Genomic DNA, 26,250 nt, shown 5'->3' with positions numbered 1-26,250 from the left:
GTGGGACACTGGGGATATATTATACCTCCACAAGGGGAAGGGGCAGGACTAAAATTACATTGGAAAAAAGATGTGACGATGATTAATGAAGATCACTAGTAAGTAATCTTAATTTCTGAGAAGAAGCCCTTCATACCAAATATTGATTTAGCTGTTCTTGCGATGGGAGGGCAAAGTCGGGTCTTATTTAAGAGACATGCAAATTAAAGGCACGATATGAATATTCATATAACTAAGCTTCTCTCCACACCACTACATTGGGAACAAAACTGGTCACGTTTCTAACATCAGAAACAAATAATTACCATAGCACACAGTGTAAATTACAGATCTCATTCATATGCAGAAAGAAGCAAGCAGACGAATGGTGCATGTATGCAATATCCTAATCAAACTAGGTGTGTACTGTAATTTAAGATGGCTGAACAAATATTTAAAAAAAAACACACAAACCTCTTGTGGCTCCACGACACAATAGTGATAGAGATACTGATTCACAAACACCCCTGTGTTCGTAGGCGCATAGTACTGCTGGCATATTGTAACTATTTGGGTGTAGAAGACAGATCCAGAAGCTTGCGCAGTTGGATTTACGCCAATGATGTACACAATAGTTGCAATAAAGACTAAGATGCCGAGGACAGCACTCACGATGATCAAAATCAAAAAGAACTTTCTGGATCTTGCACTATCAGTCCTGGTTACAGTCATTACAAAAATCACCATTGCGCTAATGAAGCAAAATGCAGCCATTGCAATCATGAATCCTTTCGCAGCTCGGGGGTCAGTGTAGTTTCCTCCATATGCAAAGTTATATCCGTAGTTCGATGAACCTGCACCATAGCCACTAAATCCACTCGAGCCACCATAGGCTGGAAATCCTCCCATCCCGCTGCCAGCAAAGTCCATGTCCCAGGCCAATGTGGAAGCAACGCAAGCAAAGATGCCAATGGACAGCACAACAATGAAGATGGCCATGATCCTGATCACACCCGGTGGGGAGGTCCATTTATAGAAGTGTTGGAGTTCATCCTCTGGGTAGTAAGAGTATGCAGGCTGGGATCGGACATCACCACCATACATATCCCTGCTTGGTGCATAGTGCGATGCCGGTGCGTAATTTGATGGTGCATAATGAGATGGTTTACTGAAAGGTGAACAAAAAGGGCTTTCAGTTAATAGGCCAAAAGTGCAACAAGAGGCATTTCACTCAAATTAACGTATGAGGTTCAAGAGCGATTTTATAACCTTCCCTACAATAACTTGCACCTTAAAACACTCATGCATAATGAAGAGTTGTTTTTTGGTCTAGAGCCTGTTGAAGCGAGAAACAAGGCCAAGTCGGAATTTGCACACAGAAAAAAAAAAGATTTTTGTACAAACATGTAAGGTTATTTATTTCTTGGCATGAATGTTTATAGATTACTCTGATGCTTTGCCAAGCACAACTTCAATCCATCAGATTTCACAGAGAGGTCTTCAATCCCTGCAACAGAAATACAGAGGCGAGAGGAAATGCAGCCTTCAGCTCCATTACACCAAAGATGCAAAGTAAAAGGGTTTATTTCAAGTGCACATAGCTGGTAAAGCTACCTCCTCCTCACTCTCCCGTAGTAGTATTTCAAATGCTTCAACTATCAGAAGTATTAGTTCCTAGTAGGCATACTACCAGCAATAATAAAAAGTAGTGGCTGCAGTAATAGTGGAAGAAGCGATAATAGTAGTAGTACAAACACTGCTAGTTCTACAGCTACTTACTAATAGTGCTAGTAGCAAGTCTCATATTGGTAGCAGTAGTATGACTATTACAAAGGTACACTACTGGTAGTACTACCAATGCTGTTAGCACCACTTTTGGGAGGTACCTCTAGTATTACTAGGCAAGTACATTTGCTGGAGAACGCTAGAAGAATATGAAACCTTTGCCACTATAACCATCTGTAGACTGTACTGCCCCCGAAAAACAGAAGGTTGTTTGGAATTAATCATAACCTCGGACACTGCTCTGGGCAACCGCATAGATCAGCATTTTCCAGCCTACCATACCATTATACAATATAGCCCGAGTTCCCTGTTCAGGATGACTTTACTAGAAAATGTGAAACATGGAGATGGACGTGCAATCAAATAGACAGATTTTGAAGGAACTTTTGGGTTGATATCACTTAGAACCCCCGCGACCCGATTAAATGCAAAAATGTGCACTGTCGCATTGGTGTGCCATAGAACGGAGACTTCGAGTTCCTCAACTCTGTTTGTTTAATTAGGAAACCAGGCTGCTGTGGCCACACCTTATTACTTTAATACAATACGTACGTATCAAATATGTACTGTGCAAAACTCTTTACAAGTGATTTCTAGGCAAATTCTAACTTTTCAGAACTGTAACCTACATAGTACTTCGGTTCCCACAATACACCACTGAGAATCCTATGAGACAAACCTAGTAACAATTGGAACGTGACTATGAGTTTTGATGCATTTCGAGCTTCAAATACTCCTGTATGAATCAAATAATAAATGGCAACATAAGATTACCACACAGCTAAGGAATAGAACGCTGTGATTAGTACTCAGTTCATGTCTCCCATGAAGAGGTTATCACAAAGTACATTACAACATGGCCGACTCTAAACCTGTAGACAAGCACAGTCGGCAATGACACAAACAAGGGACTTAGTTGCCAGGTCATTGCCAAGTCATCCCCCTCATTACATGGCAACAAGCAGGGACCACAGCAACACTTCGCTGGGACGCGGCAATGATATTTGCAGGTAAGACCTGGGGTCCTTGACAGCCCACCCGCTCTCAGGACCAATCGCATCAGGATGCGCTTAATTCCAGCACATAGTCGAATTATTACAAACAGCAGCACTTGTTGAATCAGTTACAGATATTGCCACATGTGATGTAAAAATCGGGTCTAAGCTATTTACATCAACTGACAGCACATACGCCATTTGTGGCTTTTAATGTACAACCGCAAATATTAGCAAATTAGTCTTAACTTCTATTAAAATGGAACCAAGGGCAGCGCAAGCCTTTTAACATGATGCAACCCGCATTAAAAGTAAAAGCGCCTTTTTGCAACTTTAGCTGACAATGTGCATAGAAGTGTTCACAAACCGCCACCTTCTTTCCTTTCTCTCCCACGCCTTTACCTCACAGTTGGGATTGATCCCCGTTATTACACTTCCAGTAATGATCAAGAGAAATAAAGTTGGGTAAGAAATCTTTTCTCACATTACAGCACATTTAGCACGAGTTTGTTCAATCACAACCACTCACCAATTATTAATTTCTAATGTGTTTTCCTTTTGACTTTTCCAAACCTAAACATCCATCCCTTATCCCCTACCCTCTCTCTCTGTGAATGGGAAACTGAAATGGAAATGCATACGTTTAAAAAATGCAATTTGCTTTTGTTTTCTTCTCAATAATGTTTGATTGAATTACTTAACCTTTCTTTTCTGGATATTCCGTTTTACCTTGATTTTTACGATGTGGTTTGGTACATGGGGATTGGATGGTGCATTTATTATTTTCACTTATGATGGGTCATAATTAGATAAGCCCTGATTTCAGAAAGGCACATTGCCGAAACACGTGTAATCCCTAGGGCAGATCAATTAAACTTTCTTATCACACAAAAGCAATTGGACTTAGTCTCCAGCATAATTTTTTTTTTTTTCTTTCCCTGGCGCAGTAATAAGGTGTGACCACAGAAGCCTGGTTTCCTTGCAATCAAATAGAGTAGGCAGGGAGGGAAGATGTCTGGACTGCTCTATGCAGAGAGGGACCGGCATCTTACGCTCAGCTTATGTTACTATGCTTTAAATATCACCATGACGTCTGACTTACTTTGACTCTAAGGCCACCTCACAGGGGAGAAAGTTTAAAGGTCACTAGGAAAACTAACACTGGTGCACCCAAAGATCAGTGCTGAGGAGCTCCCCCTCCCTTAAAGGTGAGAGAATTGGTGTGAAACTGAAGTGAATATGCCCCAAAATGGACTCAGAGGCAAGAGAAATTGTGACCTGGACAGCCTGCACACCTGGAAATCCTCAAAGGAGGAGCACAACGGTCCCATTTTATTTTTCCCCTTTATGTTAAAGATTTTATAGTGCACCAAGTCCTCCACCACAATGTCATACCAACTTAGAATAGTCCTAAAGGTGCAAAATGTTTAAGGACATGAACACTGTCTCAGCTGTGGTCAAACACCATGCACAATAAAACCGAGGGAAAAGCCATTCGATTTACTCCTCTAAGCCACGATCAGCCAGGTTCCATTCGAAATATGTTTTCAGAAATGGCTCCCACTGGGAGCAAAGCCTGGTACCAGGCCCCCTGGAGGTTCTTGAGGCATGCTAGGACCTTTATGAGAATTGTTATAGCATGGTGTCAGGGAGGAATCCTCAGGAGTGGTGTGCCGCCAACAAACTCTGCCTTAATGCCAGTAAAACGGAGATTCGCCTCATCAGCACACCTGCACCCTCCTTTCCTGTCACACTGAGGCCGGCCTCCCTTGGCCCTCTTCCTGCGAGGCCAAGAACCTCAGGGTCATCTTTGACACCACACTCCTTTTCTCCTCACATCTCTGACGTTTCTAAGAAGTCAAACTACCAACTGCACCTCCTCAGAGGTATACTTCCTTCCCTCTCCTCCCCCCAGAAGCTCACCGTCTATAGAGCGCTGGTTCTCGCTCTAGGCTGGACTACTGCAACCGCCTCTTTCTAAATCTGCCTGCTTCTACTTCTCCCCAACTCCTCCAGAACAGGACTGCAAGACTTGTCCTTGGCCTCAAGCCCAGGGATCAGATCTCTCCAGCACCGAAATCTCTCCATTGGCTCCCAGGTTGTCACGCCTCGAAACACTAAGGCTAAGGCTGGGCTCTTCTGTGAGTTCAATCCGCATCATGCACATCTTAGATCAAAACAGAGGTGTACAGTCTGGTTACCAGATTACATTTGCAAGTCTGCTATTTAATTGGGTGTTTTGGGGAGTGGTACCTGCCACAGGAGTGGCTGCTTCAAGGCACCTGAACGTTAGACATTAATGCGGCACAACATAATGGACCTAACCAGGAGTAACCACGGAAACTGGCATGTTAAAGATTTTTTAAAAGTGAATCAATGCTAAATGCTGATGAAAATCTTTGTCAAAGGAGAAACGGTTACGGCCCATGGCCAATCTGGCCTAATGTGGATACTTTTTTGCTCAATCCACAGCGATTGGATAAAGCTGTGATAGATATGGCAGTTGAGGTTACCACAAGACGACACAGGGTCACCCATATTATCTGATAGACCATCACTTGTCCCCAGACGGAAGCATGGGCACAGTTGATGCAATTGCCAAAGAACGTATGCACAGGGCCGAACATTATTTTTGTATGCCTATACCACACACGGTTCTATATTTCCTGCAAACCTGCTTGCACCCAGTTTTATCAAGCACATTGTCCCTTACACCAGGTCAAATCAAACAACGTTACAAGATAGCATTTAATCTTAGAAAATGAAACAATTGATAGGAATACCATTAACAAATCTGTGGTGGCAGATATAAAAGCCAATATGTACACTTGTTATCAGCAGTTTATTTAAAGACCAACAACGCGGATACTTACTATTCATCAAGGCGATAAGGTGGAGGGCTTTCAAAAGGCCTGGATGACATGGCTGCTCCGTGCAACTGCCGGGGCGTTTCAATCAATCAGCGGACTCCAGAAATACAGGAACAACCTGGAAACCGCATCAAGAGTTATTGCACATTTGGAAAAGAGCGAATGATGCAGAACTCGACTCTGCTGCACCAATATCCTGCCTGACGGTGCAATTAATATTTGCCTAAATACATGAACGAACGTGAACCACAATTTACAACCGACTCAAGCAGGAGGTTCAGACCAGGGTTATATTCAAAAGGCAGGGTTATAGGTCAATGGGCAAGTCATATGGCATGGTATTGTTTACAATTAAACAATTCAGTGGAGTAACGTTGGAGAACATGTTGGGGAGGAGGGGGAACATGACATCTAAAAGGAAAGGGACCCCTGCTAAATGAGGGGTGAAACTGGTGTCCCATGACAGTTGGGGGGGGGGGGGTGGAGGGGACAAACAACCTTGAAAGGTACGCCCATGGGACAATTCTATTACAATCAATCCAAGTGCATGGTGGGATATAAAGCAAAATCAATGGGGTGGCCTGAAAAGAGATAAGTTACCCAGGCAGGTGCTCAATTTAAGAGAAGGGATTTTTCGAAAATGAGGGTGAAAGAAATCGGGGAGGAAGCCAGTAATAACCAAACCAACGACACAAGCTTTGATTATAGGCAACAAGTTCATCATGAACTTCAATTGTACTGAGCTTTGATTATAGTGCAGATTATTCTCCAGGACTAGCAGGAATTGTCCAACTTTGCAGACAGACATAAAAGAGAGCCTGCATCTGTGCATTACAGTACACTCGGACAGTGCAAGCTGGATTCCCAATTTAACTATTATTATTATTAACTGTGATATTACTTAAACACATAGATTCTATAGCATTTGTTTTTCAGAATCTGGTCTGCCTTTTTACACCAATTATCAACATTTCTCCGGCGGCACATATGACCACGCATTTTATAAGACAATGCCAGAATTGAAAACTGAGGTAGCAGCGGGCAAAGAGCAATTAATTGTCCTGACAGTAATCTTACCAGTCATCCCCCAATTGCCCTCCTTTTTTCTGTACTTGTCATCCAAGCCAGCTGTGCAGAGTCATCGTGCACCCAATGTATCACAATATCTACCTCTTCCATCTCTCTCAAAAGCACTACAACTGTGGATTTACTTTTACCTTCTCCCACTTCCCCAACCCTCCTTTTTCTCCACCCACAGAACATGGCCGATACGCCTCTACCCAGACAGACCTCAATGCAGTGCTAATTCAGCACATTACAAATCCACGTTTGCATCATGATCGAGTTCTGGTGCAGCACTCTTGCCAGTATATCAAGGATCCGCTGGAGTTATATTTGTTACCAGGCTTCTGCACTTACCAGAGCTTTAAAAGGGGATTGCTTGGGGCAAAGTTGGTGCACCCTGCTTTTGTTCCCTCGGTTACCATAATTATTCCACAGTGTAGTAGACTCCACAGTGTAGGAGACATGAGATAAAAGTAGAAATTAAGCTATAGAATGTCCTGGGGTCTGTGTCAGTCAGTCGATTTGCAACCAAAATTGAAATTCCCTCTGCCCCATTGGCGAACTATGGCTCAGTTGACAAGCCGAGAGCTTCCCTAGGCCAGCACTTTGAACTTTGGTACAGTTACTCAAGCTGCTTCGGATTTATGTGCAATTATCTTCACCATCAGGTCATAGTGGGTACACAGCATGTTAGTCTCCCACCCCATAACAACACTACCCAGTCAAAAGGAAGAGTTCTGGTTGCTACCAGCATTATGCTGGCTACAACCACCTTCCAGTATGTTCTGGCCCTGGGGCATTCCCACCAGATATAGTGCATTTCACTTACTCCATTAGGCTGCAGAAACCTGTATAGCTTGTGGGGCACAAGATGCATTCCGTAACACCACCATTGGCCCATAAAATAAACTATGATTTGATTAAGACAGATTTGCCCTTTCCCGTTGTTCCTTTCAAGTACTTCTACTCAGGGGTGGACTGGGAACCAAAAGAGGCCCTGGAAATAATCTACAAAATGGCCCCATATTACACATTTTCAGCAAGCCCAACCTTTGGAAATAAAATGAGTTACCACACAAAAGAGTTACAGGCTGCAAAGGCCCAACAGGAAATCTCCAGAGTTCCCTATGGGCCAATCCACACCCAACTTCTACCCCAACCAACATAGGAATGTATTGTGAACACAATACACGTCTATTTTGAATATTTGTGAAATGAGACATTAAGAAATGGGACTTTAAAAAATGTTTAGCCCCTCTAGAGCCTCCCTTGACCGAGATCCAATGCCTCATTTATACCAAAGTAAACTTCTGTCAGATGAAATATGCTGCAACATTCTCCAAACGTTAGTACTGCATATTTAACAGTTCACCCAGCATCAGAATCCCTGCCACTTCCCAAGCTACAAATCACAGAGCCATCAAGATTATGTCACCCAGGAATTAATTCACAGATAATTTGCATGCAGAAAGTTGGAATTTCCTGCAAGACTAGAACAAAGAGAATTCCTTCAGGCAGCAGGTCATATTTAAATATCTTGGCAAGATACGAGTGTCCATGCCACCCAATCGTTTATCCCAGTATTACATCTCCATTCTAGAACTGCCCGCCACCTTTAATCACCCCCCCTCCTATTAAAACCTTTTCACAAAACAATGGAAGATAGTTACCGAAGACAACAGTTTGGACAGTTTTATTTGAGGTTTATCAAGCACCCAAGAAGAAACAGCCAGCAAACGTATCTTGGATGGTCATTTTTATTGGGTTGGAAAAGAAAAACGGTTAGAGATGTAAATCATTGTGTACTTGATAGGGGCAGACTCCCATTTAAATTGTGCCGTCCCCTGCAGATTAACATCATTTTTGGGTTCAGCGATATTCAATCCAACCGATTGGTCTGTTATTTTGAAACCCACTACTCTTCTGACTACATCTACTTCCCTCAGAATTGGCAGGGTTCTCACAGGGAGGATCAGATCAACTGCAGGAGGACGAATTTATGGTCAGTTTCCCATACATTACAACTCTTAACCTCTACATTACCCCGAACCTTCATGGCAAAGAGGTCCATAGCAAGTATGAACTTTTAGAGGAAGAGAACCACCATGCCTAGTTCCACTGCATGGCTATAACCTCGCAAGCTAAAGCAAATCATACAAGCACTTAATATGTGCCAGATCCAGAACTCTGAATAATATCAAATGTCTGTCCCTTTCACAAAAAATCATCTTTAGTTAAAAAAACTGATTTTAAACTGAAGAACCACCCCTATCGGTTGGCCAGAACCTTTGCATACTTTTTTACCCAACAGTTAGTCGATAGGCGCTTTACCCAACACAAAGCTGTTCCGCCCAAGTATTGTGGTGCTGAGATGGCCCAGTTCTCAGTGAGCCACTGTGTGACATCAAGCAACTCCTGCACCAAGACTGCTCTGGTCACCACAACATATTCTCAACCATAAAAGGGGGGCTAGCCAAAACCAACATAAAAGCTTTAATTTGCTTTTGGTGGCGGCACACCAGCCAATGTCCTTGCTGGCTTTGACCCATCGTTCAGCCTACTCACAAGGGGATTATGCATGTTAAATGGGATTGGCTGCCGGGCCCTACACTTGGGGATAGTTTTGAGTCCTGATGTGGGACTTGAAAAACTGGACCCTGACTTCCAGCCTCTCTCTGGGAAAAGGAAACTCAGGTGCAGCTCTTCAGACAACCAGTGTCTGAAGAGAATCCTGCCACCCCAACACAACACAACCTTGCAATGCAGAGAAATGCCACTGAAAGACAGCCATAAGAGCCAGAGAGCACTGGAATCTCCTGCCACAAATACTCCTTTCACAGAAAAATGTCCACTCAGACAAACGCCTAACTACAAGGACACAAAACAGACCCATCTTACAACCTACTGGAACTCCTCAAAAGAGAAGTCAATATAAACACACAAACACAGCCCCGCCCAACTAATAGCCAAACTGGTGCACCCCCCCCCCCAATCGAAAGCACCCAATAACGAGCCATCCAGAAAACACACACACTACAATGCAGCCTACTCCATGCACGACCTGTGGGAAAGCACAAAACAGAAATCTCTGACCTAAGCGAAGGCAGCACAGACACCCTCTTCCTAACAAACATGGCCATCAGACAACAACAAAGTAAATCGTTCACGAGGCCATATCTGGCAACTACAACCTAATGCAATCTAAGAGAAGCCAGAAGAAAAGGTCGAATCACTGTGGCACATACAAAGCTCCACATTTTTGTTTTCAACAGACATAGAAGACTGAATCGCTTTTAGGGAACCTCAAACTCACACAGTTCAACTTGTTCTCCCTTCTAATCTACAGGCCGCCCACCTACAATCCTACATTTGCCAATAAACTCTGTGATGCCACAGCCAACCTTATCATATCAACACCATTCTGTGAGACTTCAATATCTGGTTTGAAAAAGACAATTCCCTCAGCGCCCTCCTGGAAACGATGGTGAGCGGACCCACTCGTCTTTAAAACCCACACCGTTAAAAATTGCAGCAAGATGATTCACAGAGGCACCGAGAGGCCTCAAGAAAACTAACCGAAAATTAGAAAAGACATGAGGAAAAACCACAACCAAGAGGACAACATTAACTACCAATGACAAATTTGGCTGCAAAAATAACCAGTTCTGAAGCCAAGAAGGCAGCTATGCTGCAAAGATTCTGCAACAAACCCACAGAAAGAAATATACATAATATCAAGGAATACAAAACCCAACCTTATGCAGCAACATCGTACCATAGCAACTGCTACGTGACATCGAAACCACCTTAGAGCAAAAATATATTCAACCCAACAGGACATAGTTGCATCCACAAATAACACCCCCCCAGAAGCTGCACCAAAAAAATATAAATTAAAATAAAAAAATAGAAAAGCACACCATTCAACCAATAAGCAAGGAAACTTTCTGCAACTTACTAAAATATACTAAAATGTCTGAATCCCTAGCGAGCCACTCCCACCGGATATCTACAAAAAGCTACTCAAACAAGACTACTAATGGATCCATCCCTGAACACTGGACTACTAAAATACTACATAAATCAGCCTATATCAAACCACTCTTAAAAAACGAGACCCTCCCAAAGAAAAGCCAGATAAACACTGCTCAGCAAAAATACTGGAGAACCACATGTACAGGACTGCTCAACCATGCAGACACCAACAAGTACTTGGCTAATACCAGGTTGCTTTCAAACCAATGCGAGGAACAAAAGAAATCAGCATTCCTGTCCCTGGGATGACCTAAAGGTGAATAGGTGAATATGGAAGAAAAACAATCTGCACTCATACCAGCTGCCTTGAATATGATCAAAAACACAATATTAATCAAGAGACTGGAAGAATCTGGTATTCCAAACTCTGCACTAAAATGGCTAAAATATTTCCCCACCGAAAGATCCCACAGTGGTTTACATTGAACACACACAACACCCCTGCAGCATACCACAAAGACCAAGCACCTTACAGGAATGCCCCCCCGCCCCCAACAGCTCCTACAAACTCAGGGACTGACATCCTACAACTATGGAGATGACACCCAGCTCATTTTCAAGCTAGCTACTAACAATGACCCAGACAATGCCCTCAGAAAATGCCTCACGGATATAAACACCTGGATGGCCAATAACCTGAAACTATACCCAACCAAAACAGAAATAATGATAACATCACAGGACAATCGAATACAGACATCTTTTACCTTCCCCAGAGCATAGGAACCCAACTGGAGTAGTGTATAGTGATAACAATAAAAATCTGGGATTCTCATGGACAGTGCGCGCAGTAAAAACACTTTCTACCATCCAACAATAAGAGGGATCCTTCCCCCCCTACCTCAATTTTCCACTATGAACCCTAGGAATGACCAAGAATAGACTATACAAATATAGTCTCTACCTAAGAATGCCCAAACATCTCACCAAAAAAACAGCACATCCAAAATACAGCAGCAAGACTAGTCCTGGCACTAAATAGAAGAGATCAAATCACCCCAACGCTGAGAAGTAAAAAAAAGAAAAATCAATAAAATAAAAATAAAAATAAACAAAAATCACCCAAAGCCCTCTACATTGCCAATAAATCTACATGACAAGGAGCCGAATTACTCCTAGCAAAAATCACCAGACACCAACCCAAAATAGGATTAGGATCCAGCACGAAGCTCCAAATAGAATCTAGACACTATGAGAAAACAACATTCAGAAGAACCGCCTTCTCCTTTCTCATAGGCAAACTATGGAATTCAATGCCGAAGGAAATCAGGACGCACCACCACCACCTAACCTTCAGAAAACCACTAAAAAAGCATTCCACTCGCCAAGATAAAAACAGACCTAGAATAACTAACATCCTCACGAGCAGGTCACTTGAACAGCATACAATGTCCAAACCTCATCCCCAAAAAGACACAAACTCACTCAGCATTTAAAAAGAAAAAAAAAACTAAAAAAAAAAATAAAAAAATAAAAAAAAAAAAAAGTACCAGAAGATGAATGCCATACAAAAGAAAAAACATAACTGCACAATACCCAAAGACCACCCAAAAACCGACTAACCATTTCCCTTTTCTCCACCACATTCCCCATGCTTACACTCCCCATACATGCCCAGGTAGGCCAGCAACCCACCCTGCTAAAAACACTGAAAACTCTCGAGCAAAGTCACAAGCTCATAGCCTCCTACACCAAACACACACACACTGGACGCTGCTGACCCAGAAAAAACAAGCCTGCAGTGTACAAACCACACACGCACAGATGCCATTTACTCCTTGTTCTACAAGCAACAGATTAGCACTACACTTCTTCTCCCTCTCTCCCTCCCTAACCAACCCAACCTACAGAGCCATGAGCGCACCTAGAGACCTTGGAAATGGCAACGGTGCACAGTATATATATTTTAACATAGTCTTACAGTGTAGCAATTGGCTGGTGGGCCCCACCCCATAGTATGGCTTTAACTCCAACGTGGGGGTTGTGGCCACCTATTCCTTCACCTTGGAAAGTCTTCTCTGCTTGCAAACAGGGTTGCTACTCACTCCTTCACGAAGAGGGGCTCCATTACAGCCTTAAGGTTTCAGGTTCAGAATGCATTGCAGATACATGAATTATACAATCAGACAACACAGGACAAGTTCATATTATCCATCACATCATCGTCACGTTGCATTTTTGCCCACTTAGTTGACAGAATTGTTTTGCACGTTTCTTCAGTTTAGTGTTCAATTTCTGCTGCGCCTCAAATCATGACCATAGGGTTATTTCTACACTTAATTTAGGATGGAATAGACCACGGAGACAGTGAATCATTCTAATCCTACCTGTATAAACGTCTTAACTTCACCCGAATATAATACCTTTCCAAAAACAGTACATTTAAAAGATCACTGTAAGACGACTGATGCTAGTATACACAACATAATTTATTACAGCATTTTATGAAGAGTTACTAGTTTTTCAACAATATAAACCCCACCCCAACCAAACAAATGCAACTGACCATTGCCATAAGCTTGGGGTTTCACACATTATTTAGATCTTTGCCATCTGAAAACATTGTTACTAGGCATTGGAAGTAGGGGTGTACCGAACTTTGGCTTTGAGTCACTATTCGCCTAAAGTTGGGCTGAAAAACAGCCATTTGGTTTCAGAAGAATAATTTCTGCCATAGTGACTCAAAGCCGAAGTCCACTTTCTAGTATTAGCGGTCTTCTCCCAGTTTACGAAAGCCAATCATAGAAAGTGTGGCAGTGCCTAGGCTGCAGAAGCCAAATAATCTGTTTGCTTATTGGGTACTGCAGCCTGACCACAAAGGAAGCATCCGCTGCACTTTGAAATAGGAACAAATATTTAGTGGAAACATATTTAGTGGGGGCAATCTATTCGCATATCAAACGGGGGCGGAAACTGGGGAAAGGAACTACATGGCAGGTTGGGAAGGGGCCAAGAGATAGAGTAAACAGAATGGAAGCAATTGTGGGCCAACATACTCAAGCTAACAAGATGCAAATCCAGGAAAATTGGTTAAATCTATGCTAAAATGGCATCCAACTCCAGACAAAATACATACATTTTACCCCTCAGTGCCCAAAGTATGGAAGATTATATGGGAGGCACTGGTCCTGAAGAGGTGGGGCAATAGAGGTAGGTCTATTCTGGGGTTAGGGGGACCATTCGAGGAAAGTTCCATCAGAACGTAAAGTATATGTGATACTAATGATGGTGGGGGCACAGTGCAAAAATGGAAATTGAAGGACCCTCCAACGGAGCATGAATGGGTGGGAAAAGTTTGGAACTTGCATCCCAGGAATGGGCATCTTACTCTCTACAAGGAGACCATCAAGGATTTTTGGCAGATTGGTCTCAGGTGTTGGGGAAAGAGGCGAGGGGGACCTGGTGCCCGAGGAGAATGAGACTGGTGTGACTAATTCTGGACATATTTTATGGTTGGAGATGGCCTCTCATCCACAATCAGACTACAGGGGGTTCACAAATTGTTGTTAAACTACGACAATGCTAATAAAAGGTTATATGGAGAAAAAGAAAGGGAGTCCCACCGCATTGTCTTGCACTGGCTAACTAGCAGTGGAGTGGAGGAGTACGGATTCCGGTATTAATGCAGTTCCGATATTATAGCTTGGAATGAAAACATTGGTGCTTCCACCAAGTAAATGAGGATCTTCAGAAAACAACAGTTTCCTTAAACCAGCAAATCTAGCCCTTCACCACAACCAACACCTGTAAGCCAAGACTAAGATGTCCATCCCAGATTGCCCTGAAATGTTTCACTTTCCATGCATACTTCAGAGAACTACACAAAAGGGTTCTCAGAGCAGGGAAGTAAGCAGAGCTGCGCAAAAGGAGGCAGAGGCCCAAACAATACTTCTGCCCTTGATTCAAGCTTCCGTCCACCTGTTTGAGACCAGAGGAAACATCACATTGGGGATCCTTAACACAGCAGTATTTATACATCATCTGTGTAGGAATAATACTGTAAACCTGGCCTATTAATGAGTCTCTGTAAGGGTACCATGTTTTTAAAAAAAAAAAAAAAAGTGTAACCAGAAACCGAGGTAGCCCACAATTCATCTTTATAATGGATAAGCAGACGCGGCTTAGTTGGACCCATTGGTAATAAAAGTACCAAGCAGACCCAGAAATCAGCCATGGGTGTTCCATTCACATGGGTGAGTACTGTCGCCAATTATCAAAAAAAAAGGTTGCAATTCACAGGATTGAACTTTTCTGATCAAATTAGCAATTAGCGGGTGGCTCCTATTAGCAGAAAGGAAGTCATCCCAGACAGACACAACTCAGTCCCAGGTTTAGAGCAAAAACCAGACTGGTAAAGATCTAGGCTTTCTATGGAAACAGAGACTGAAGTTGATGTTCGACTTTTCCAGGAGGATAGAAATCAACAGTAACCTGGCAATAGGAAGATGGATCAACAAGGGCTTTTTCAGGAGTGAGATCAGAAGGGCAAGTTGTGAGATGGGTGAAACTATCCCTGCTGAATAAAGTAGTCCCACATAAGCAGTGTTCGACAAGTTGCTGAAATACTGTCAACTGACATGAAACCAATAAATAATATTGGTAGTAAGAAAAACAAGAGGACCTTGACCCAGCTGGTCTAGTGGCCACTAGAAGTACACAGGAAGATAGCTTGGGTACTGGAAATATCAGCTAGGTTTTATTGTACCTAATTCTTGTATCCCCAACCCCCCCAGGGCCATACAGTGCTCTGTTACCTGAAAGCTACATTAATGCCTGGAACGCACGTGGCCATAATTCATTTGTTCACTGAAACTCGTTGATCGCCCTAAGCAAATACAATTTTGTATTACTGCTGGAGACTTGGTTGACTGTTTCCCCAGTGATTGATGGGTTTACTTTGAACACCAAATTGGCAAAAAAGGTCCACATAGGCTGCCAAAAGGAGGCTTATTAACGGCTAACGATCATTCAAGGTCGCTCACGCATTGGAAATTCTCTCAGAAGCTCTGCTCGTGACAGAAATTGTTGACTGCAACAATAACCTCACATATTTTGATACAAAATGTAAGATTCACTAGATTAAATCGAATATATATTGATAAAGTGGCAATAATGTTATATTGACAGTCCAATTATTGTAGGAGGAGACTAACTGAAGGCAACTTGAATGCGGTCAATTCGGATATATTTTAAGAAGGCATCGTCACTGCTCCACAACCTGGTGCAGCGAGGAAAGCGTGCATGGCAGATTATGGTTTACCTTTTTCTCGAGATAGGGGTTCCTACAAATGAATCTGTTCAATGGGAAAAAGTTTGACTACAATTGACTATGTTCACTAAGAACATAGTTATTGGGCAAGCTTGCATGTTGGAACACGGACCGACCATGCAATGTTACATCAATATGGCAGGTAACAAGTTAGTTGAAATGGGGGCCCACAACATCTGGTGGTAAAGGGGAGCACACAATTTTTCAACTTGGCACTACTGGTAAAACAAACTGCAGATTGAAAAGATAGTGGGACACACTAGCCAATGAAGCAAGAGAGGCAATCACTTGCCCTAAAGATTTCCCATTTTTATTATCTAAATTGGGCACTCTTGTCAGAGATTAAGCCTCTTAGTGCACACTTTCTTTTGGGCCACAGGAATTAGTTTGATAAAGAAATTGAGAAAAAAAAGTGAGCTGCAGAGAATGAACAAACTGCTGACCAAAATCTCAGTACGATTAAATAGGGCTGAAACTATAAAGTCCTATAAGATCTTGCATACTACAGGGGTGGTAAATGCAGGTCCCAAGTGATGCAGAGGTAGTCCCTTGTTCAGAGGGATCTCGAGTTCCTTGCTGAACTGCAGGAGCATTGAAGCAGTCCCAACTAAGACCAGGATGGCGGTGGGCCAGTTTAGGGTCTTGAATTAAAGAAATATGTTTGTGTCACAGAATTGCCAACAGGGAACAGAAGACGGGGCCCATGTCAACTGAAAAAGTTGAAAGGCCACGACACAGTGCATGCTTTTCTCCTACATAGGGCGCTGCTGCCACACCAGCACGAGGGAGGCTTTGGAAAGGTTCCCCGAGCTGGCACAGTGGCGGCGCCCTACTTAGCTGATGGGCTCGTCGTGTTGGACGGAAAAAAATAAATGTCTTTCCTTGCAGGCTGCGAAAAACAAACAATCTACAGTGATATTCTTTTAGCATGGCATGTTTCTAAAAGGATTTATATGTGGTCAGGTTGCTATAATTTATTTTGCAAGTAAACTCGATAAAGCGGTATTATTGCAGGCCTTGAAATCCCAATACATTTTTTGTACCAAGTAAAAGCTTGGAAAGTTTGTGGTCAGTTTTAATTGCAGAGCGGGTAAAACTCCAGGCTTCACAGTTTAGCCAAATTGTGTGAACCTGTGCAAATATCTTCAACTCAGTCCGACTAATCATAACAAATTGCAGACCTTTTAAAAAGGTCACACTACATGAAAATACACTCGAATATGGAGGCAGATTTAATTATTTTAGGATCAAATTAATTAATCCCCCCGCCCCCCAGTGCTATTTTGTAAACAACCCACAAGTCCATCGCCTAGAATTACATTGTTGTTGCATGGTCTTTCCCTCAGTCCCACGTTTGACTGAAGTCCTGCCAACCCCTGCCAGCCATTCATTGCACCAGAAATTCATCCAGCAGGAGGTGAGAACCGCACCAAACCATACCTGCTCTGGGAAGCTCGCTTATGCGATTTTCACACCTCCGTGTCAAGCAACTCACCAAAATACACTAAATGCATTCGGGGATGGCATCTCACCATGCATTAATGATTTCATAGCGAGATAACATTGCCGATTGCATGCAGGGTGTTTTGCGAGCCGTCCAGACAGACGCGGAGGGGAGGAAATCACCCAAGAGCTGGGAATATACTTACCTTGGTTTCAACTTTGCGCTCGGTGACATGCAGATTTAGCCCACCCGCATTATAAAAACCCAGTACTACAAGTCCCGTAATGCACAGTTACAACCAAGACTGGGATAGTACCCAATAGCGCACGTTGGGGTGTATGTTCTTAGATTACGATTCCCTCACCTGTGTCTGCACGACTGGGCAGCACACACTGCATGCAATCAGTGATGTATTATCACTGTGAAATATTTATTTCAATTTCCTTAGTACCGGATTTTCAGTTAACATGATGCTAAACAAGTAGTGTTTCGTGCATGCAAATCATTTTGAAGATAACATTTAGGCCCATTGAGAAGTACGTGTTTGGGTTACTTATGACCAATTCCTATCCCGATTTGGCCTATAGATGCGTTTCCTTTTCTAGCATTGCTAATTTGGGGAAGACCTGCTGCCATTCACAATGACCAAAGAGTTGTGCTTTCAAATGGACAAAATTATGGCATTTGCATTGCCTGAATTAGGGTGACCAGACGTCCTGGGTTTGCAGGGACTGTCTCGGAATTTGTCGCTGCGCCCCACTTTGTCAAGATTGTGTTTCCATTGGAAACTGCAGTGGTCCCGGCTTTCGGTAGTTTCCGTCATAGATGGCAGGCAGGAATGCACAATCTCGCACAGAAGAAATGCTGCATTTTACAACTTAAGATAATTATAATATGTCTTTATTTGAACAGTAACACTTAAACCGCCTTCTTCTCTAACCGCTACTGAGGTCTAGTGCCTTGACAGCCACTTTCAAGAGTTAGTCCTACGGTTATGTTAGTTGCCCTGTCCAGTGTTTTACTCTGGTTACCTAGCCTTAATGCTAGTTTTCAGCGTGTGGTGTTTTGACACATTATCCGCCTAGTGGAAATTCTGGGAGGTGAATGGGGACTGAAAAGCCCCCAGCAGAGCCAATCCCTGCGTAGTTCCACGGTCCATAACATGCCTTCTGCTGGCCCACTTGACCTACATTTTCCAATGATCCCTTCTGCTGTGATAATTAGCCCGAATCAACCCAAAATTGGGCAACTCGCACAGACTTGTTCTTGATTTTGCCAGGGAAGCTGCTACAGCGAAGGCCGGCCCTAGCAGGAAAACAGAGCTATGGCAAGCAAAGAGGAGGCAAGATGCAGCTACGAACACAGACCCAGTGACGTCCAAAAGCAGTTCAGCAATCAAGATCAGGCAAAGAGCGACCCAAGTCCTGAGGGCAGGCCAGCAAAATTCATGTGGGGGTGGGGCGAGGTACGGAGTAATCGATGGGTAGCCCTGCAAACAATGCACAAAGTGAGATGCAGTGGTGGCAAACAGGGGCACGGCACAACTCCAGCAATTTTTTAAGCAAATGTCAAATTAAGTGAACACGGTCAACTGAAGTCCATTTGATTTCCTTAAAAAGGTACCGGCTCCTTCGCTTTTTATTTAAAAAAAACAAATACACAATCAGGAAAAGGGGTTCTCTAGTGTTATGGCAGCATGCAGGCTCCAATAAAGGTCAGTGAAACAGAGAGAATGCTTAGGAATTTTGGGAAAAGGGTCTGTAAACTCTCCAACACCATGGAGTTTGCAAGTACTGTCCAAGACGTACAAAGCCAATCAGAAAGCAGCTTTTCTAGATGGGAGGCATTGAAATCAAACAGCAAAACCAGAATTAAAGCATCCGACATTGTAATAATCCCATGCAAAGGTGTTCAAATTGCGAAATGGAGGTGTAAATGGAATGTGGGGCGGCAAGGGGGGGTAGAAATAAGAACAGGGTATGGCCAACAAAACACCAAACCAGATGCAGGGTCTGCGAGCCCCAACATCGGTGGATGTTATTGCCACAATGCGCATACCTTGAAAGTTCCCATAAAAGGCCAAGCAGAGTGCTAAAATGATTAAAAGGAGGTTTTTAATACCGGAGGTGGACCAAACAAGTGGCAGCCAAGAATGCTGGGGTGGTCAGGAAAGGCTGGGGCGAGCTGGGCACCATGTTGCAATTTCATACGTATCAAAGTCTAGTTAATTATGAATGGGACATGTTGCTTTAGTGTTCCTGTTGATCTAGAAATTGATACATTAGCTTGCATGCACGTAGAAAGCCAAATGTAAAAACCTACATATACAATAATACAAATACATGGGGAATTCGTGAATCTCACAACTTAATCAGAAACACAATAGTTGGGACCCTTTTTGCAAAACGTACTCTGAAACAGACTTTGTCATGTTTCCAGAAGGCAGAGGAATGATTCAACCATCGCGGTCAGTGCAGCTGTAGAAAATAGCCATGAGTTGTTATGGTAAGCATCATAGAGCGTAGAGCAAAATCTCCTGAAAGAATGAGTTTCGTTATTTATTTTGCACAGTAGTAAAACGCACGGTAAACCAGTGCCCAAGGCTATTTGGAAGTTTAAATTACGCAATGAAGTGGGAGTTTTGTAGATTGGAAAGTTTTAATGGAATGGTGGCCTGGGGAATGAGATGGCACCACTAAAATGAAATCATTCACCCAGCCATCCTCATATCGCTGGGAATATTCATGCAAGCCATGTGTAAAACAAGAGTTCTGGTTTAAACAGCTTAGATCAGTTATTGCTAGTAATGAATTATGTTTCAATAACAACCATGTGCTGACATGACCTACTATGGATGAATCCTAAGGAGGTGTGTATCTGAAGAGGACTATCAAGATAAAAATGGGCCGATAATATAGGAATTTGGAAAGAATGGGATCTCTTTGAAGAGGGGTTTGTCCAAACAGGTTTAGGGGGATGGATTGCAATAAAGTATTGGGAGCCTTTTAACTGTTGCAAAACTGTATAAAAGACATGAAAGGATGTGATTTGTTGAGACTTGGGGCAGTTTTGGTCCTGCAACACCATCTAACTGCTCCCCAGAGAATTTTACTTGATTCTCTGGTATCGCAGTACTTCCTGTGCTACGGTTTTTCCTGATCCAGTGACTAGTAAGCCGAGGCTTGCGTTCCTTGGGAGCCTGTGTCCATGGTCTCCAGGTATGATTCGTGCACATTGGTGGGCCCTGTTGCTAAGGTGGTCCAGAAGAGCTGAGCAGCTGTAGGGAGGAGCATCGCTTGACACCGAAAGAGTGCAGGAGCCCTAAGAGCGGCTGGTGAGTGGAAGTGTAGGGGAATGAAAGACATTTCAAACCAAATCCATGCTAGCTCCCTATAGTGCAGTAAGAGCCAGACTGGAGTTATAGAACCGAGCCCTGTAACCAACCAGGCATGTGTGCCAGGATAGTTGACGATTGTGCTTTTCGCACAAGTGATGAGCTTTTAACAGAAGGTTTGAACCAGTGAACGGTATCTGATCAGCTAAACACTAGAGGCGGACGACATGGAGACAGGGCACGGGCGAGCGTGGCTATGCCCAAAGAGATTTCCATCAATGAAAAAGCTTGCCAGTCTACCCCACCAAATAAAGATACTTTCTTCACTTTTAGTGGAACCACATGACAAATAGCTACAACCAAGAGAATTAAGTGGAGCCAGAATGGAGTGCTGGGATATTGATGTGAATGGACTTAAAAATCATGGGATACTTACTCTGGAGGGGCTTTTTGCAGGCCTTACGTTTCCCCCACTAGACTTCCTTCACATCGGGAGAACTATGCTCAATGTATTATCCAGGATGAGGTACCATGCTTCTCTCCAAGACAAGATGGTCACTGGAGAGTGGGAATCCCTTTATGCTGACAACACAAAAGATGTTTTTCGTCCCGAGACACTCACTTATTAGCCTGAACGACAAGGTGATCCAATTTAGTAAAACAGATACAGTATTGGATAAAGGAGCCGCCGAATGCCACATCTCCCAAAAATGGCATTGCACAAACTTCAGCCCAAGTGAAACCTATCAAACTCTCACATGCAGCTGTAAAGAAGCAGCTGTATACGTCATTAGACCCCACCCCCTCGCCTCAGTTACTATGGACTAACAAGACGCTATTCCTGAACCCAGGTATTATTCTAATACCACATCGAAGACGAGAGACATTCTGCACTCAGACAACTGTATTGAATGTACCCTAGAACTGAAGCAGTAGAAGGAAGTCAGCAGACATCAATGGAGCTAGAAGACCTACAAGTAAAATCTGACAAGTTCAAAGTGATGCCATAAACAGAAGACACGATGTATAAAGATACTTAAAAAGGGGTAGTCCAGCTAAAAAATGTATTTAAAAAATAGATAGGCAACATTAAAAAAAAAAATACTAGCACTTAAAACTTCCTATGTAAAATTTTTAGCTATTCAAGCTCAAAATTCGCAAAAGCAAGCACATGGGCGCATCCATTTTGTAAAATGGATGCCCGCCTGTGCTGGCTTTTGCGGCACTAATGAAGGAAAAGCCAGCCAGCTGTAGTAAACAAAAGCTACCGCTGGGTGGCTTTTCCTTCATTGGTGCTGTACGCGGAGGACGGAGACCAGAGCAGGAAAGCTGCAGCTGAATCTCGGTAAGTGCTATTTATTTATTTTTTTAAATAAGCACTAGCTGTGGTTTTTTTTCTAAGTTTTCCGGGCTGGAGGAGCCTGGAAAACTTAGAAATAAAACCGGAGCTTTAAAACGTATTTGTTTGCGGTCGCTTTTGAAGCTACCGCACACACAAATACAACGTTATTGTGTTTGAAAACGCTGCGGTTTTTCTTTCCAAGTTTCTCATGCTCCTCCGGCTTGGAGGAGCCTGAGGAACTCGAAAAGAAAAACCGCAGCGTTTTCAAACACAACCGCGTTGCGTTTCTGCCTGCTGTGGCTATCACTTTGGGTCTCTGTTGCTCCCTCAGGGGAGCACCGGAGACCCAAAGTGAAAGCCAAGGCAGGCAGAAACACAACGCGGTTGCGTTTACATGCCGCAGTGTTTCTGCCTACAGCTGATTTCCCATTTGGGGCTCTCTGGCTCCTCACGGGGGGCCCCGAGAGCCCCAAATGGGAAAGCAGATTTAGGCAGAAACACAACCGTGTTGTGTTTCTGCCTGCCTTGGCTTTCACTTTGGGTCTCCAGTGCTGCCCTGGGGGAGCACCGGAGACCCAAAGTGATAGCCACAGCAGGCAGAAACGCAACGCGGTTGTGTTTGAAAACGCAGCGGTTTTTCTTTCCGAGTTTCTCAGGCTCCTCCGAGCCAGAGGAGCATGAGAAACTTGGAAAGAAAAACCGCAGCGTTTTCAAACACAATAACGTTGTATTTATGTGTGCGGTAGCTTCAAAAGCGACCGCAAACATAAATACAACGTTTTTAAAGCTGCAGTTTTATTTCTAAGTTTTCCGGGCTCCTCCAGCCTTTTTTGAGCTTGAATAGCTCAAAATTTTACATAGGAAGTTTAAAAAAAAAAGTGCTAGTATTTTTTTTTTAATGTTGCCTATCTATTTTTTAAACAACATTTTTAGCTGGACTACACCTTTAAAGAATGAAGATGTAACTAAAGAAGCAAAGCAGACATATGCGAATGCGAAGAAATCATATATAACAAAGATGATAAATAAGATCTGCAGTAAATGTACATACACAGAAATGCAAGGTAGATAGCCACACAGAAGTTTGCTGCAGTAGAAAATATAACACGGGTAAAGCGGCCATGTCGAAAAGATGGACGTCGACTGAATAATAGTAAGTAATCGAAAAGCTTGAAGGAGAGAGACCAAGGCTCAGCGGACAGGTGCTGGAACATGAATTTGTGCACGGACAAAGGATAGCTGTTTGGCCAAGGATCAAGGATGCCACAGCAAGAAGCAACTGCAAGGTACAAAAGGAGTCAAAGAGAATAAGCAATGTATGCAGAACATATTTATCTTAGATTAAGCAAAGGAGTGAACATTTGCAAAGCCATGTATTGTACAAATAAAAAAGTAGAAAGTATATGCAAGACAGAGCAACCAAGTCTCCTAAGGCCGAAACAAGAGCAACGACACCCAGTATAATGGAATCAAATAGCACTAGAAAGGCAAAATCACGGTCTCCCCGCGTGTGGTGCAAGACCAGAAAACAAGGCCTACTCAAGCCCCAGACAAAGATAACAATGTACCATAACTCCCTTTAAAGTTCCAGAGAAGAGATCATCAAGCAAGGTCAACTACAAACAAGAAGCCTTGGCTGAGGGCCTAAGTGATGAGAGATGGTAGGCTAATTGGCAAAGTGGGCAGTTGTCCAATGACGTTCTCTGCACCTGGATTTCGTTTTGCTAACGTGCTTCTAGCAAGTTGAATGTCCAAGGTTGGGAGAGAATGCCAACCAATCATGAGGGCTTATGCAATGGTACCATACATTGTTGCCAGGGCTAATCTGCCGCTATTATCTATATTATAAGTAGTCAGAGCGGAGTTCAAGGCAGGTCTACCAGATGAGGTGCAGCTAATCATGTTACTTAAGCCTAAATAAGCTATAGGTATATTTGTTCCCCTAACCAATCCCTCTGTCCCTAGGTTTTATTTGCCACGTAGAATGAGGTCTAGCCGACGCACATCAAGGTACAAAGCATTTGTATAACGGAAATGTATCTGAGTGTGAGCTATACAATCTGTTAACCGGGTTTCCCTACTTCATTGAACTGATAATAAAGTAGTCGTTTGCCATATTCTTTGAATCGCTCTGGTTATTTGGGTCCAAGATCATTTATTATGGTAATCCCATTTTTCACTTAGAACTGTTACTACTACTGCACAAAGCAATGCTTTGAAACCATCAAGAGAAGTGCTTGCAGATAATCCAGAAGCAATTGGGCAGCTTAAAGAAATATCAAAAGTCCATAGCATCATTCAGGGGGCTCTGCCAACAGATGGAGGTAGTAACAGCAATTAATCCGCTTTGCTAGATTTATCCACATTGCAAAACCAAGTATCCCGTAACTAGCGCTCTAGAGAGGAGTGCAACGGACTTCGAAGCAAAAAGGAGGACCTAGAAAACCACTCACAGATCTACAGCCACCACCCCAGGGAGTTTAGGCAAAGTCTAGAGTGATCATCGTTAAGCGGTTATACAGCCTCCAGGAAAATGGACAGCTGGCTGCTGACATCTCCCCATCCTTTGGTGGTTCAATGGAACAGTTTGGCCAAGATTTGGCTACCAGCACAGGCGTGAAACAGAAGCTTGAAGTTCTGCATGAGCGAGTTAATTGGCCAGATATATCACACGTAGCAGTGGGCATTTTAATTTATCTTTCAATCCCAGTTTAACAGAAGGCGTTGCCCCACTGCAACCAATGAGTGATCTGGGGCATCTTGGAGATCAGCTACCAAATAGTACAAGGAACTGGCGAAACCGCAACAATGGAACAACTGAAGGGACAGAGTGCATCCGAGCGTGCCAATAAAAACACACACAAGGAAGAGTGGAGGAGAAAGACAGATGAGAGAGCGATGCTTTGGTAACTTCCAAGACACTTTGTTGCCCAGGATAGTAGTTTGATCCTTCCCGTTTGAATATTTCCTTAAAAAAAAAGCGGATGTTTCTTCACAAAAACGGTGTTGCTACATTTTTGCCAGGCTTAGTACTAACGCACAGCCCAACCTTACCCCTTTCCATCAATAATGAAGAGGGATCCAACTCGAACCTTGCAGATTTGGATCCAATCCACCAGACAATCTTGCTTATCCCAATATTCATCATGCAGCACACTTTCATGCACTTCAGCAAAGCACGTGTTCATCTTGGCATTTGAAGTTCAAGAAACTGGGTGGTGATCTCGCCCTCATGGAAGGACTGAACCCCACCCGAACGCAAATTGAGCTCCACCCACACACAAACAGCTTCACAGCAGAGAATCCAAACAACAAGTATTGAGTTTCGGCCTCAAATGTGACCCGCCCCCCCTTGCTCGATGACACATGCTTCTGCAGAGCGTCACATAAGCAACCGTGATGTCTGCGGGACACTGGTGCCAGACCGCGAGATGATAACGGGGCAGGCCCCAATAAGCAAGTGGCCAACACACGCAGATGGCAATTCCCAAAACACGACGCATATTGTAGCCCTGTTTTGAAAAGGATTGGCGCGGCCAGCCTTTCACTCTGCGCATACATTAGACTCGATTAAGTGCCTCACCGGTGCCTGTCCGCTTTAGGAAAGGAAAGGCGCACAGCGACGTATCCAGAGTCAGGACAATAGGATTCCCCAAGATACAGGTGGAAAACGTGGTGCGCCTACCGGCTGTCTATCCTATGCAGAGTTTTAATTGGAAATACAGAAGTAGTGCAAGTGCTCACCAATCCAGGCTTTAAGTGGGCTGGCACTCAACTTGGGAAGGTCTCTTCTACTGTAGTTCGGCTAAGGCACACTGAACGATTATAATTAATCGCGTACTGCATGTCCTTCCTAGTTCTCCACTTGTATCCCTTTCTGTGTGTGACTCACTCTCTATTTGTGCTCATGTCTATGTGTCACACTCCACACACTGCCACTTCAGTAATGTTCCCGCACTCTCCAACTCTGTGCAGCCTGGGCTTGGGAGCATGCTCAGCTGAAACATCTGCGTTTCCAACCAAAATCTCAGTATAACGATTTACTGTTAAATCATTACCTTTAAATGTTATTCTGCCTGCCTAATGCAATCATCTCTCAATGACAGTCCAATCACAGACTGATTTTGACACC

General features: G+C 43.3%; 1 protein-coding gene across 2 annotated transcripts in view; it reads right to left on the bottom strand.

Annotated features, from left to right (window-relative positions):
* OCLN (occludin) overlaps positions 1–26,250 on the bottom strand; it is a 174,321-nt gene that overhangs the window by 132,221 nt on the left and 15,850 nt on the right. For both annotated transcript variants that reach the window (XM_069627533.1, XM_069627532.1), the window contains exons 2-3: positions 5,633–5,747; positions 454–1,147 (exon numbers count right to left, since the gene is read on the bottom strand). In XM_069627533.1, coding sequence (XP_069483634.1) covers positions 454–1,147; positions 5,633–5,682 — 744 coding nt within the window. In that variant the 5' untranslated portion in view covers positions 5,683–5,747. The remainder of the gene's footprint in view (positions 1–453; positions 1,148–5,632; positions 5,748–26,250) is intronic.

Source organism: Ambystoma mexicanum, chromosome 6p (assembly GCF_040938575.1).
Source record: "Ambystoma mexicanum isolate Mex_15411 chromosome 6p, UKY_AmexF1_1, whole genome shotgun sequence".
NCBI classification, from domain to species: Eukaryota; Metazoa; Chordata; class Amphibia; order Caudata; family Ambystomatidae; genus Ambystoma; species Ambystoma mexicanum.
Note: the sequence above shows the minus strand (reverse complement) of the source record. Positions and strands in the feature narration are given on the sequence as shown.